Source organism: Podarcis cretensis, assembly GCF_951804945.1.
Source record: "Podarcis cretensis genome assembly, chromosome: 14".
NCBI lineage: Eukaryota > Metazoa > Chordata > Lepidosauria > Squamata > Lacertidae > Podarcis > Podarcis cretensis.
Genome location: NC_137183.1, coordinates 23,425,519 through 23,439,910, shown reverse-complemented (window position 1 = coordinate 23,439,910; position 14,392 = coordinate 23,425,519). Strand labels below are relative to the sequence as shown.

At 41.4% G+C, this 14,392-nt stretch overlaps 1 protein-coding gene across 1 annotated transcript in view; it reads right to left on the bottom strand.

Annotated features, from left to right (window-relative positions):
* Nucleotides 1–199: 199 nt before the first annotated feature.
* Nucleotides 200–14,392, bottom strand: part of IGF1R (insulin like growth factor 1 receptor) — a 186,307-nt gene continuing 172,114 nt past the window's right edge. The window contains exons 20-21 of the mRNA XM_079954192.1: nt 13,608–13,742; nt 200–9,799 (exon numbers count right to left, since the gene is read on the bottom strand). Of these exons, the coding sequence (XP_079810318.1) occupies nt 9,433–9,799; nt 13,608–13,742 (502 nt within the window). The 3' untranslated portion in view covers nt 200–9,432. The remainder of the gene's footprint in view (nt 9,800–13,607; nt 13,743–14,392) is intronic.

The following is a 14,392-nucleotide window of genomic DNA, read 5'->3' as shown; positions in this document are numbered from 1 at the left end:
TAAAAGATGCGTTACTGCAGATACTTTTGTTAAGAAGAATTATCCAAAGTGTGGACAACGCTCCCCTCCCGAAGAAACGAAGTAGCTTTAATAGAAATTCATCATCATCATCATTTAGAGCACATCTTGTTAGAAGAGGCTACATTTTTTAAAAAGTATCTTGTATTCTGAATAAAAGGCAATACACAGTACGCAAAAATGCATACAGAATTCTTTTTATTTAACTTAATTATGTAGTACTGTAACTACTAGAAAAAAAGCAGAGTAAGAGAAACTAAAGGAGCCTTAGCTTCAGCCATTCAAAATAGACAAAAGGTTCTTTTTTTCATAATGTAAAGAATCCAGAATATATCGCAACAGGAATAAATTCTTACAACAGAATATACAAAAACATTTTGAATTTTTTTCATCATCTACTGATTCATTTTAATATAAACACAGGAATTTCTTTAGGAATAATTTATACATAGCAAGTCTTTATGTAATAAATTGGCCATGTTATTACTGTTTTATTTTATTTTTTATTATTTTTTTAAAAAAACTTTATATTTTAAACAAGGTAACTTGGAAAATGTTGTTTGCAAATGCATTCAGTTCCATAGCACTTTCTAGTTTCTGTGTTTTTTTCCAACTTTTTTGTTCCAGAGGTAGAACAACTCTGGCCAGTCCTTTCTTCTCAAACCTCACTGGTTTAGAAAACAGAAAAAAATATATATTAAAAAAGGCAACAGAACTACCCAGAACCCTTTCGGTAAAGAGGAGGAGGAGTTGTTTTAATTTGGGTACAGAAATTGGATCTTCGGTATTCTTGTTTAAATAATTAGAATAATAAATAGGGACCTTTGATGGTCATTTAAAACAAAGATTTAACGTTGCTAAATATCTACATAAATTGTACAGGCTGCATACGAAGCCACCTTTTCTTTGAATAGAAGTGATAAGGAATCTGTAAACGTAAGTTGACTTTCTTTCAGTGATAAGTATTGAAAGTGGCTTTTCACCACGATATCATACTATGCAGTCAAATCCTTCAATCAACCTAGGCAACAATAAAGCAGGTACTTAAATAATGCAAACAATAATTCCAATCCCAAACACGTTTACTTGGAGATGCATTTACCCTGGATTTCAGTGTAATTTACTTCCAAAGAAGCGTACTGAGGATTGTAGCTAAAGACTGCGTAGCAGCAACAATGGTTCTGTTTCCTTAACCAATGAGGTTTTAATCCCAACCTGCACCCATACAGTATAAGTGAAATGACCAGTTGAAGATGATCCCACCCATCCAGAGGGCTCTGGAAGACCAGGTGACTGAAGATACAGAACATATTCTGGGTTTACTGTGTATTTGGGGCAACAAATGAACCATGATTTAAGAGTTGGTACAGGATCCTTTTTTGGCATATTGTAAAGCTAACTAGTAAAACCAGTATCCTAAAAAGGAAAGGAAAGGAAAACCTTAGACATACATCCACACACACTGAAAAGTGCCCTTAAATTATTTTAGGCATTTATAAACTACAAACATTTCTATAAAAATCATTCTATGTACTTATAAAATGCAATGAAATATGTAATAAGGGTTTTGTTTTGTAAACCAGAGCTTTGTCAACTGACTACCCGTAATCTACTGGACTTAAGAGCCCTATTGAAAATGCTAATGGATTGCTAGTCAACAGAAAGGATACAAAAGTAAAAGATGACAACCACACACAAGTACACACCCATTCCACATGCACATCTAATGAAAGCCATCTGGAACTTGTGCAACACTTATTTATGATCAGGTGGCCCAGTCCAGCAATCCCTTCCAATTGCTCTAGTACGTGCGTACAGCACGCGCTACTCCAGCAAGGACTTCCCCATTTACTTCAGCGGAGCTGCCTTCCATTAAGGTGAACAGGGAAGCCAGGTGTGCAGAACTCCATGTGCACACGGAGAGCTGGATCAGGGTAAACTTGTTATCATGAGTAATAAAGTTCTACATAGTGTACTTGACTCCACAGCAAAGACACTGAGACAGGAATTCAATTATGCAAGGTCAAATTAATTAGTTGGATGTTGTCATGCTTTGTAAACTATGCCAAACTTCGGGCAAACTGTGTCTTTTTAGATCAGTATCTTTGCCCCATACCTGTATTTCACAGTGTCTTGCATATTTTCTGCCTTCAGTTTGAATAGACCTCCTTATAGTTCTTTTAAAAAACCTATTAAAAACAAATGTTAAGTGCCTTGACTCAGAACCAGTTGGTCTCCCAAACTGAGATGATAGCCAGCAACTTCTAGAATACAACCCCATTGGTTCTGTATCTTCAGCACCCGCAAGGGGGAAAAAGGGTTTAACCTATACATAACCATTGAGTTGGCACATATATATGGACATGCTCTCTTGTTATTTCTGTTTGTGCCAACATTTTTTTTCCTTTTAATTATGCTTAAAAGAGTGGGGTCGCAGTATATAGAGTTCATTGCTGGGCTATGCAACTATGGCAGGAGCCCCAATAGATCCACTCATTGTTATCCAGTGATGGAGTACACCATTGAAAAAAACAAAATTAAAAGAGCATAACAAGAATGCATTACTGACTACTGGAATGGATTTTTTTAAAAAAATAGAACTACATAGAACATTATATCAACAGCAGGAGTGTCATTCATACAGCCATGGATTGTAGTAAACAACCCACAGCAGGTTCCCAGAGATCTAAAAAGCAGTTCCATCTCGTGACTAATCTTGAGGCTGAGCATTTCTTTTATTTTCTGTATCAACAGTAGCATCAGCGTTAAACTGTGAAAGAATCTTAACATCTCTTCTCTCAAGGAGGAGAAATTAATTGGAAATTAGCCCCACCTCATGCTCTGCTTTTGGTGTCTAGTTCTTTTCATAACAAGGTTAATATCTGATTTAATAGTAACCAAGCATGTAACACTTCTGTGTTGATACAAAATTCCTTCCTCTGAAACCAAACCACCTCCAGCACATCACTAAAAGAACTCAGTGACAGACACATATGAATCACATTTTGGGGGTGGGGTGGGGGTGGGTACTACATCAAATGGAGGTGTCATGAAATGAAAATCTGGGGCTAATTATAAGATCAGAAGTTAACAAGTCACCATTTCTGGACGGCATACGTGCTGTTCTTTGAAAACTCCAAATGAGAAATTGTTGCTCTTAAAAATTTGCATGTTGCTTCAATACAAACTGGCCTCTATACTGGAGGATTAGAAAATAGTCAAATCCCAACAATTATATTTTTTTAAGTGAGCCAGGAGGACCTGGAAAAAGACAGGTCCATTCACCAAACATCCATCCCACTAAAATTGTCATAATGTACAGAAGACAGAAAGAATTATTAAACAGAAGGAGCAAATTGGCTTCTGCAAATTGAAATCCTGCCTCATCAACATTTTAGTATTCTTTGAGAGATTCAAAAAACAGGTAGATCAGGATAATCCAATAGATATTATATTTCTCTGACTTCTAAAAAATATTTTGCCAAAATCCTTCACCAGAGACTCCTGGATCAATTTAACAGTTATGGAATAAAAGGGCAACTCCTCCTATGGATTACTAAGATTAAAGAACAGGAGGCAGAAATTAAGAATAATGGGGAAACCTCTCAATGGGGGAATATAAACAACGAAGTCCCAACAGGATCTGTATTGGGACTGATGCTTTTTAATTTATTAAGGATAGTGAACACTCATGCTGACCATGAAAAGCTCCAAAGAAGAACGTGGAGAATGAAATTGTGTGATGCACAATGGACCAAAAAATAACCCTAACTTTACACATACATGTTTGATGGGATCTGAACCATCAAGTTGTTTCCAAGAATACATACTGGAGGTTGTGGTGGCTATTAATGTGCAGCGGCAATGAAATAAACCAATTAGGGATTGTTTGGAAATTTATTGAAAATAACATTACAAATAACCTAATCAATTGGTGCAAAGTCACTTGAAATGTTGGGTATGATTCTGCTCACTACATCTCAACAAGCTGGAAAAGGTGTAACCATGGGGTTGGAACATTTTCCCAGAAAGGAAAAACTAAGAAGTTCAGCGCCTTTAAAATTTAGAATATAAAACATTAAGGGGGGTGGATGATAGAGGGTTTTTTTTAAAAAAAATAATGCACAAGGGAGAGAAAATGGGTTACAGAAAGTTCTTCTCATTGACACTGGATCTCTGGGTCACCCAATGGTAGAAGGTTCAGGACACATGAAAGAAAACACAGAACTTGCTGCTACAAGATACAAGGATAGCCACTGGTTTATATGGATTTAAAAAGGAGGCTCCATGGAGGACGAGAGGCCATAACAATGGCTGATGGCCATGTAAGTTAAATGGAACATCTGGATCCAGATGCAACAACCCTCTTGCAGGAGGATATAAACTAGAAGGGCTGCAGCCTTCATACCTGGCTTGTTGACTGCTTAGAAACATCTAGCTGGCCACTGTGGAAAAATGGATGCTAAGACTGGTTGGATCCTTGGTCTGATCCATCAAGGTTATTCTTATGTTCTGATCAAAATACATAACGGACCTGGTAGTTCAGCTTTCTTTTTTTCCTTCAATGAAGACAATCTGTGTTGGTAAGTCACATCTGGTGACTGAAGGAGCCAAGATCTTCTGTGTTTACTATTAAGAACACGAGTAGATTATTTTTTTTTTACAACGTTAATCCAAACATCTTTAATTCAAGCCCATCAAGATCTAAAATCAGTTCTTCATCCCGTGCAAGACAACAGTCTTGCTGAAAACCCCAGCCTCATGCCCAATATGAAGCCAACATTAATTCTCTGTTTGACATGCATAAACAACCGTATGGGAAAAGTCAGGTATATTATATGATCTGGGACACATACATGTACACACGCACGCAAATCCCAATACAAAGGACTGTGGAAACCAAAATGGAATTATTATAAATGTTGTGAGTGCAGAATGCAATGGTAGAGTCGAGGTGGTTTGGTCCAGATGGGCTGACTTATCACATGGGCCCACTTGCTTAGTCACATGACTGCCTTACCCTTGAATGCTTCTGAAATGTGTTTTTTAGATGGGCACTACATTGTTAGTGTTCTCTCCTAATATTTCAAAACCACCTACATACAATAAAAAATAATAATAACTTGGACAGTTTTAAACAAAACCCTCTTAGCCAGCTGAAAGGACTGAGTGAGGATCCCCACGGTTGTGGAGATGTAATATGTGCAAGAGAACAGAGGCCACCACCACCACCACAAAGGATCACCAAGAAGAAAAGGGCAAAACCAAGAGATTAAGCCAGGGGAAGCCCGGCACATCTGGCATTCCAGATTCCTTCCCACCTCCCACTCATCCCAGGGTCAAGCGCAGGAACTAGATAGTCATGCTCTCTCAAGGCGACAACTGAAGTGTGTAACTACGGGCCATGTATCTAAGAGGCTACATAATTCCAAAAAATAGTCAACTAACACAATCAGGTGCCACAAGCCATACCTGCAGGAACAACTTCCAGAATCAGGTACACAGAATAAAAAAGGATTAAGCCGTGACAAATCTGACGACGGGATGGTCAGAACCCACACCTAAAGCAGAGTTCTGGAGGTGTGGGGAAAAGGATTTCAAGATGATCAGCACATTCAATCTGCACAGAATGAAACATGCCTCAGTGCTCCTGTTAAACAGAAGCAGCTCCCACTCCTCTCCACCAAAGTTCCTAAAGTGTACATTGAGTGGGTTCTTGGTTTGAGGACAGCACATTTCACTGTTTGTTTTAGCCAAAGAACAGAACCTACCACACTTCATCATTATTATGTAGGTACCACTTTGCTCCAGCAGTCTTTTTTTGTGAGTGCTTGGGGCATCTGAAAGACATGCATCTGCTTGGACTCTTTATCCGTACAAAGCAGAGCAACCATCCAAATTCAGTACACAACTGGTGCATGATAAATGTATTAACAGTTGTCATTTTCTTAAAGCCCAGAGAGCCACTAGTTCTCAGCCAGGATGACCTGGGTCTGTTGTGCTTCACTGTGCCATTCTTTTCGAGGACATGGGCATATTCCACTGAGGTTTCCCCCCTGCCCATCTATTTCAACAGGTTTTAAGAGCAGCTATTGATTTCAGCTCAAATGACTTCTGACAATGATTTTCAACTCTCAACACAGCATCAAGTGAAAGCATAAATGGTGTTTTTAAAACAGCAGCTACAAATGTTTTTAGGTGACCTTTTTGATTTGGTAGTGACCTCTCCTCTCCAAAACCTGGAGGATGTGGTTTGTACAATGAATGAGGTTACCGGTATATCAACAGTATACTGTTGGCTGCTGAGAGATGTATATTTATATATTTATATATATATACACACACACAAAAATAAGAGTGAGGTAGATAAATGTTTGAAAAAATAAGAAAAAATAAAAAACTGTCCCCTTGTCATAACTCAAAAACCCTTATCTCAGTATTTAAAATTTATTATGGGGCGTCTCTACAGTGATTTAAACTGATAGCACAAAAATAAATAAAAAAAATCCTACATAGAATACCTTTTTTTTCTTTTTTTCTTTTTTTCCAAAGGGGGGGGGATATAGCTAACTATGGGATAGGTGAAAAAGAAAATAATGGGACTGAAGCTACACAAATGAGGGGAGGGGAAGCACTACAAACATATCATTATCTCCAGTCACATCTAGCAATTATATTTTAATTCTTTGTTCTCAGTCAAACACCCCCTCCCGCCCAAAATGAAATATTTCAACATTTCCATCCCAGAACAACCCTTCTTTTTTTTTGCTGTCAGACTTTGGTTGGATCAGTGCTAATACAGAACTTCCATGCAGTTAAGTACAGGTGAATTAACAAGTGTTAAGGCACCTTGATTTTGCAAACTGCAGGCTCCCTGTTCCTCTACAGAACATACGCAACTCAGCTAACAAATTACTCCTCGCTTTGTTTGGGGAGTTTGGTCTGAACTTATGCGGATATTCATAGCTGCCGCAAGGGAACCACTGGCTCACATACAAACAGTGGCCCCAAACTCTCAAGACCTCTTGCGGCTTGCCTCCATTTTTAACCACCCACCATTTTCTGCAAGCTGGAACTATCAGCAATCCTCGTTTTTCGCCACCAGAGCCTACTTTTTCAAAAAGAAAAGAAAGAAAAACAAACACAGAGGTTTTGTGGCCTTGTACAAAGTTGCCAGCGCTGAGAACTAAAAGAGACGTGCTGTTCGTAGGATGAAAGGGTTAAAAACCAATCAATCCGTTGTTTTCTTAAATGACCCCCAAATCTGGTATTGGCAGCTCAACAGCTGTCGCACCCAACATTTAAAATACATATGCATGTACTTTTTTTTTTATGCGTGTGGTTGTTTGACAGAGACAACCAAAAACAAAACAAAGGCAAAAGGAAAATGGGGGTGAGGCTATCAATACACCAATATGAATATGAACACTGAATAAGAATGTACTAAATAGTTAACTTGTTTTCCTGACCTGAGCTTGCATACCTTGCACTGTAACAGACATGGGTGCTGTATTACGGGCAAAGGGCGAGGAAAAGGAGGAGACGGTTAAAAAAAGGGGGAGGAGGATACATATTCAGGCAGGATGCAGAAGTCACGCTACCAGAAATATATCTCCCCCCACCCAGCCCGCCCAAACAGCCTATAGATACTGTTAAAATAACTAACAGAAAAGGGGAGGAATAGAGAGATTTGAGAGAGAGGAAGACAGGGGGGAGGAAACAGAAACGTATTTATAAAAGGCATTAACAGTTGATGGCAAATCATGTTTCAGGTATCACGTCTTGGGAAAGCGGGGGGTTGGCGAAAAAGAGAAGTTACACATTATAGTACAAAGCATTTAGAAACTTTTTTGGGAATGGGGAGGGAGGGGTTGGCAAGAGGAAAAAAAGGGGGTAGACCTGAAGATTTCTCATAATTAAATCCACAAAGATAAAGAACAAAAAAATAGCAGCTTTTTTTTTCTGTACAGACATATAGATGAGCATCTGAACTGTAAAAAAGTTATAAAAGTGACACAAAAAGACAATGTGTATGCAAATGATCCATGGTCTAACATAGAACTGCAAGACCCTTTGAAGTCTTAATAACAGAGAGAAAAAAGGTCAACAAAGTGTTGGATGCTTGAATCCGTTTAATTGGCTATTCTTCTCCATTTTGTGTGTGTGTTTCTCTTAAGTATTTCCCCGCAAGCCTGCCACGGAAGAGCAGGAACAACTCATGGAAATTCCTTCTTTTTTTCTGTCTATTTCCTTTTCGTAGTGCTGTTGAATTTTTGCACAAAATTCATCTCTGCCCCATCCCCCCCGATTTGGCTAACCAGTGCCAGTTTTGTCCAGAATTCATATAAGGGGAGGTAATTTATTTCACCTCTACCCTCTCTTTTAGGTTCTCAACTGCGTTTTTTAAAAAAAAAATCAGGCTTTTTGTCCAGTCAAAAAAAAAAAAAATCTAGACAATCTGATCTTTTTTTTTTTTTAAAATAATGCCAGTGTATGATTGGAGTGTATTGGTCTGCGTTTCATTTTAAGGGACCATGTGATTATTTCGCCCCCTCGATGCCTACCCAAAAACAAACACCCCTAAAAGAAAGTTCGTTTTGTCTTTTTTTTTTTTTTTTTGGCAAAATTTGGCAGCGTTGAAAACAGTTTACAAGCTTGGACAAATAATGGCCTTTCTTTTTATCTCTAAGGTGATCCTAAAAAGACTAAGGAATAATATTAAAAAATCCAGTCCTTCCCCCTGCCCCCCTTTAAATCCTGCTTTGCTTTTGTAACAACCTAAAGTGTTCAGCAGGTGCTTGCAAAGGGGAACAGAGAGAGACAGAGAGAGAGAGAGAGAGAGAGGAGGAGGGAGGGAGGGGGAGAGAGAGAGAAAGAAAGGGTGTGTGTGTGTGTGTGTGTGTGTGTGCGCCTGCCTCTGCTGGCCTGCCATTTTTCTTTTGATGTGATTCTTTAAAAAAAAAAGAAAAGTGCCGTACAGTTGAACTTCACGCAGATATGTTTCCCATTATGAAGCAGAAAGGAAGGAAAGAAAGGGGGATGCACACATCAGATTCTCAAGTTTTCATTTGCTATTGTTACTGTCAAAGAGTTTCAGAAGGCTGAGTGTGTGCCCCACATTCAGAGTTTTGTTTTTTGCTTTGAAACAATCTTCTGCTTGCATATTGAAAAAAAAGAAAAAAGAAAAAAGAGAGAGAGAAATGCTATTTCGTCTTTTAAACTGAAGAGAGGATTCTCCTGTGTGCAGCTATGACAGTTCTGAAGATCCACTGAGGTACAGTAGGCTTTTGAATATATTGTTATTTCTCTTGCTTGCTTTGCTTGCTCTCTCTCTCCCCCGCCCCTCTCCCGATGCTTGTGCAGATGCACGATTTCGCGACAACGACAAAAACAACAACACCTGGTTCTGAAAGGTCAGCAGGCCGAAGACTGAGGCAAAGGCAAGGCTCGCTCATTCTTGCGCCCCCCGTTCATGTGCGCGTACGGCTGCCTCTCCTCAAAGCTGGCCCGCAGGACCACCACGCCGGGGCCGTTCTCAGCTTTATGTCCTGAGTGTTTGTCAGAAGGTTGGAGGGTTGAGGAAGGATCCAAAGGAATGCTCTCCATGTTCTCTGTCTCTAAGTCAAGCTCCTCCGTGTCGGGCGGCTTGTTCTCGTCGCTGTAGAAGAAGGAGACCTCTTTGAAGGCTGGGTCCAGTTCGTCCTTTATGCTCCCGATGATCTCCAGGAAGGAGGGTCTCATCTTGGGATTGTACTGCCAGCACATGCGCATCAGCTCGAAACTGGAAAGAGGAGAGAGGAAAACACACGGGCGTGAAACCACCAATCTAGTTTTGCAGCGCTGAGTATCTATTCATTTATAAATGTGTCTCTATGCTGCCACATTGCAAAGTATCGGGGCAGTTTGCAAGGTGAAACTAGAAAACACCATTTAAAAGAATACAGTCGTACCTTGGTTGTTGAATGCCTTGGTACTCGTACGTTTTGGCTTCCGAACGCTGCAAACCCGGAAGTGAGTGTTCCGGTTTGCGAACGTTCTTTGGAAGCTGAACGTCCGATGCAGCTTCTGATTGAGCACAGGAAGCTCCTGCAGCCAATCGGAAGCTGCGCCCTGCTTTTCGAACGTTTTCGGAAGTCGAACAGACTTCCAGAGCGGATTCTGTTCGAGAACCAAGGTACGTCTGTACAAACAAAAATACAGATTACCAGTAAGGTGACTGGTTAATAAAAAAACTAAACAGCTGCAAAGGTCTGTCTACATAAAAATGTCTTCAACAGAAAAACAAAATGGAATTATAGCCTGGTAATAGATCATGGGTGTTCCAAATATTTTTTTGGACGGGGTATGTGTGTGTGTGTGTGTGTGTGTGTGTGCGCGCACGTGCAATATGACAGGGGAAGCAGGCTAATTTCTCACAAAAAAATAAGAATACTGCCTGTACATTTGGCCACATTCTACAAATGCCACAAACTTACTTTTTAAAAAATATGAAAGCTGAAAATCTGGGATAACGGTTTATTTGAGGAGGGGGGACTGCCCCCTTACCTTCCCCCAGTAGACGCCCAGGACAAGGGGGTGAAATGTTCTCTCCCCATCCCCCTTTAAGTAAGCCCTATGTTTGCCTAGCTTCCCTCCTCTTGAAAAGCAGGCAGCCTGCAGGAACAGCTGCCACCCCCTCCTCACCTTCCCCCACCCCCTCACAACCAAGGAGAAAGAGTGTGACAAAAATATCCGAGATCCATTTCTGTTACTTCATCGCTGTTCCTCCCCAGCTGACGAGGCTCTGTCTCGGGGGGGGGGGGGAGACGGACGGACTGGCACACCAGCTGGAGCCAAGAGCATGGGACACTGGGCTGGCTTCCTGCCCTGTGGCCTTTGGGCATTGCTGAGGAGATACCACAACCAGTGGAACGGGAGACACGTGACTAGCAGCGCCAGCAAGCACACATCACACTTCCTTTAAGCCAGTGCCAGTGCTTCCCATAATAGGAAGTTTTTTGCTACTCGCACCGAGTGGTTAAGGAGGCCTTGTTTATACTGTCTTGGAAACAAGATGCACTTCCCAAGATGGAGGAAGAATCTGTAAGTGGATGGAACTGGGAGGGAGAAGAGAAAACCAATATGCTAATAACAGCATCTTCTTTGCTGGATTCCGAATGGAAGTCCATGTCTGAGGCTGGATTAATATGTTTGCAGTTGTGTGGCTGGAAATGAAAAGCAACAACCCGTCTTGGTCCGTCGGGGTCCCCCTGTTTAAGCTGGCAATGATTCATTATAGGTACAGTATTTTTACACTTGAAGAAGGCTCCCAGAGCAGCTTAGATATGAACAATGGGGGAGAGAGAGAAAAAAGGAAGGAAGGAAGGAAGGAAGGAAGGAAGGAAGGAAGGAAGGAAGGAAGGAAATCTCTGCCTGGAGGCTTGCAGTCTAAAAGGCACCATACAAAAGGAACAGTTGATGGGGAGAGAAGAGGGCAAGAAGAAAATTCAGGAACGCTTAAGTTAATAGTTTTTACACTGAGAAGCTGGAATGAAAACAGTTCAGGGAGAGGAAGAGCCAAATGGAGCTGGTCCTTCAGTAGAGCAAAGAGGACAGATCCTGGCGATGGATGGTTTCCTGCCCCCTTTGGACCAACAGCAGGTGTGTATGAATGATGCAGGTTGGAACAACACTCCAAATGATGGGGGCAGAGCAACATGATATACAAGCCATGATATACAAGCCATGTGGAGTAGTGGTTAGAGTGCCAGAGTAGGACCTGAGAGACCAGAGTTCAAATCCTAACTCTGCCATAAAGCATCATCATCATCATCATTTATTTATTATGCCACCCATCTGACTGGACTGCCCCAGCCACTATGGGCAGCTCCCAACATATGTGTGTGTGTGTGTGCGCGCGCGTGCAGAAACCAACCTACAGTACAAAAGCAAAGTTCCCATTCATTGCTCCATCTTTCACTGATGTGTGGCCCTCAAAAGGATGTTAAGAAGGTAATGTGATCCTTGAACTTGACTTGGTACTTCAGTGGCAGCCCCTGGATTAAACCTTAGTAACCATATTGAGGGCTGGAATTCAAAGCTCTGCAGTTGTCTGCTGCTTTCCAAAACTGAGTTATTTACCCAATGAAGGATCAGAAAAATGAATTATGTAAAGTCTTACCATCAGTTGAAGCCAATTCAAAGGGGGAAGGAAGAGTTATTGATTCCATAAATCATGTCAATTGGTACCTATTAGCAACTCAACATTTAACTCTATACGAAACTTCATTCCAAACCCTCAACTTTAATCAGGGACTAATATAGCTTGGAAATGCCCAAAGGAAACAAAAATATGTGAAATATTTCTCTCAACATTATTTCAGTCTTAATGCCGGGGGGGGGGGCCTTCAGAGCTTTTAAAACAAAACAAAACAAAACAAAACAAAACAAAACAAAACAAAACAAAACAAAACAAAACAAAACAAAACAAAACAAAACACCCTATTATTCTCATCTATTTGTCCGTTGTCATCCCCGCCAAAGGAAATGAAAATGGGAAAACATTTCTTTCCCTCTACAGAACTCCAAAACACACACAAGCACACACACCCTTCCTCTCGCCCGCCTTGCTGAGCTATTCCCACAATGTCAAGCATAATTTCAAAGCCGTTTGAGCCTGCTGGAGATTCCCATCCTGGAAGGGAAAGAATGCAAGGTGGGGGAAATCCACTTCCATGGCAACCTCCAACAGGCTCTTCCTCTTGCCCAACCCGAGCGAGCAAGCAAGCAGCAAAACAACACTGGATTGTCACCGGACACCATCCCGAGTTCGCTGGCCAAATAAGCTCTTTCCCCAAGAATCTGAAGCAGCTGGGGCCCCCTAAGCTATTGCATCCCTTGTGTGGGCCTCCGACAAAATCGCAAACAGCAAGGCGCAGCATTTCTTTTCCAGAAAGCCAGTTCACAGAGAAGCGAAGCAGGCTTGAAACCAGCTTGTGTAAAAGCTGGGGGTTGAGACGAAACAGCCTAAAGCTGGCTAACCATTGTAGCTGCTTCCGGTGGGAGGAAAACCTTCCGAAAGAAACATTTGTGTTGTGAAGATTCCTGACTTGAAAGAATCAGGGGCTCATAGGAAGCTGAAATGGAGTCAGACCATTTGTCCACCTAGCTCAGTACTGTATACACTGACTGGCAACAGCTCTAAGGGGTTTTAGGCCAGTATGTATCCCAACTCTAGCTAGAGATTAAACCCGGGACCTTCTGCATGCTAAGCTCTACTGCTGAGCTATGGCCCTTCCCAACTGGAGTTACGGTCAATGAAATACATGCAATACATTGTGTAGGACAGAGGTTTGGCATTGCCCACATAAGACTTCCTAGCTCTGGCTTCACTGACAGCAATTCTTAATGGGAAACAGCATAAATGGGAAAGTGATCTTCATGGGCAACTGAGTCTCAGCAAAAAGAATCTGCTCAAATCTGCAGTAGCTCAGTTCCATATCCCCCACCACCCCTTCAGCCTGCCTTGATGACACAGACAGCTTGTTAGCATCAGAGTCAAGGCAGTCAGGTGAGAAGAGAAAGGCAGATAAAGATGGGTCGATACATACAGCATATCAGGACAGTTGTCTGGCTTCTCCAGAAGGCCGCCCTCCATCACAAAGCGAAGAACTTGCTCGTTGGACATGCCTTGGTAAGGCTGCTCTGCTAATGTGGCTATTTCCCACAAGACGACACCAAAAGACCTACAAGAAAAGCCTAAAAGTTAGGTAGCATTCTAGCAAACGGAAGTTTAAACTGAATTGGCTACTTTTGTGCACTGTGCTTATGTGAGCATCAGAGAGGGGATCGGGTATTTTGCTCATATCATCATCAACTAAGTAAGTAACCTCCTTACCCCAGACTTGCAAATGAAGGACAATATCTCACCTCAACAAAATGAGTCAAGAGCAGAGAAATTCCAGAGGTGTGGGAATCGGGCCTAACTGAGGAGGAAACGGAGCAGGGCTTGAAAAAGCCACATACATAATGAAAGGCTGCTCTAAGGTATGGAGACGGAAAGATCAAAGGATTCCAGCTTTATTATGGGGGCAAACAGCAAGCCATGTGTTCACTGATGGCCCAACATCACATTGGCATTCTTTCTGTGGACTACTGGAGGTACAAGGCTACCTTTTATGGCTTGGAATATACACGTGATAAACCAGTATATGTCGTGGCTTCTGGAAGACTGCGCCTACAACAAAGCCACCACTCAGGAAACCATTCACAAGTTATGGGGCACAGGCCTTTTCTGACCTGGTAATAAATCTCTTGTATTGGAAAAAGAAATGAGTGCAACAGCTTTTAGGAAAGTGGCTGTTTGGGTCAGTTGCTTTGAGTGTTTTGCCGGTTT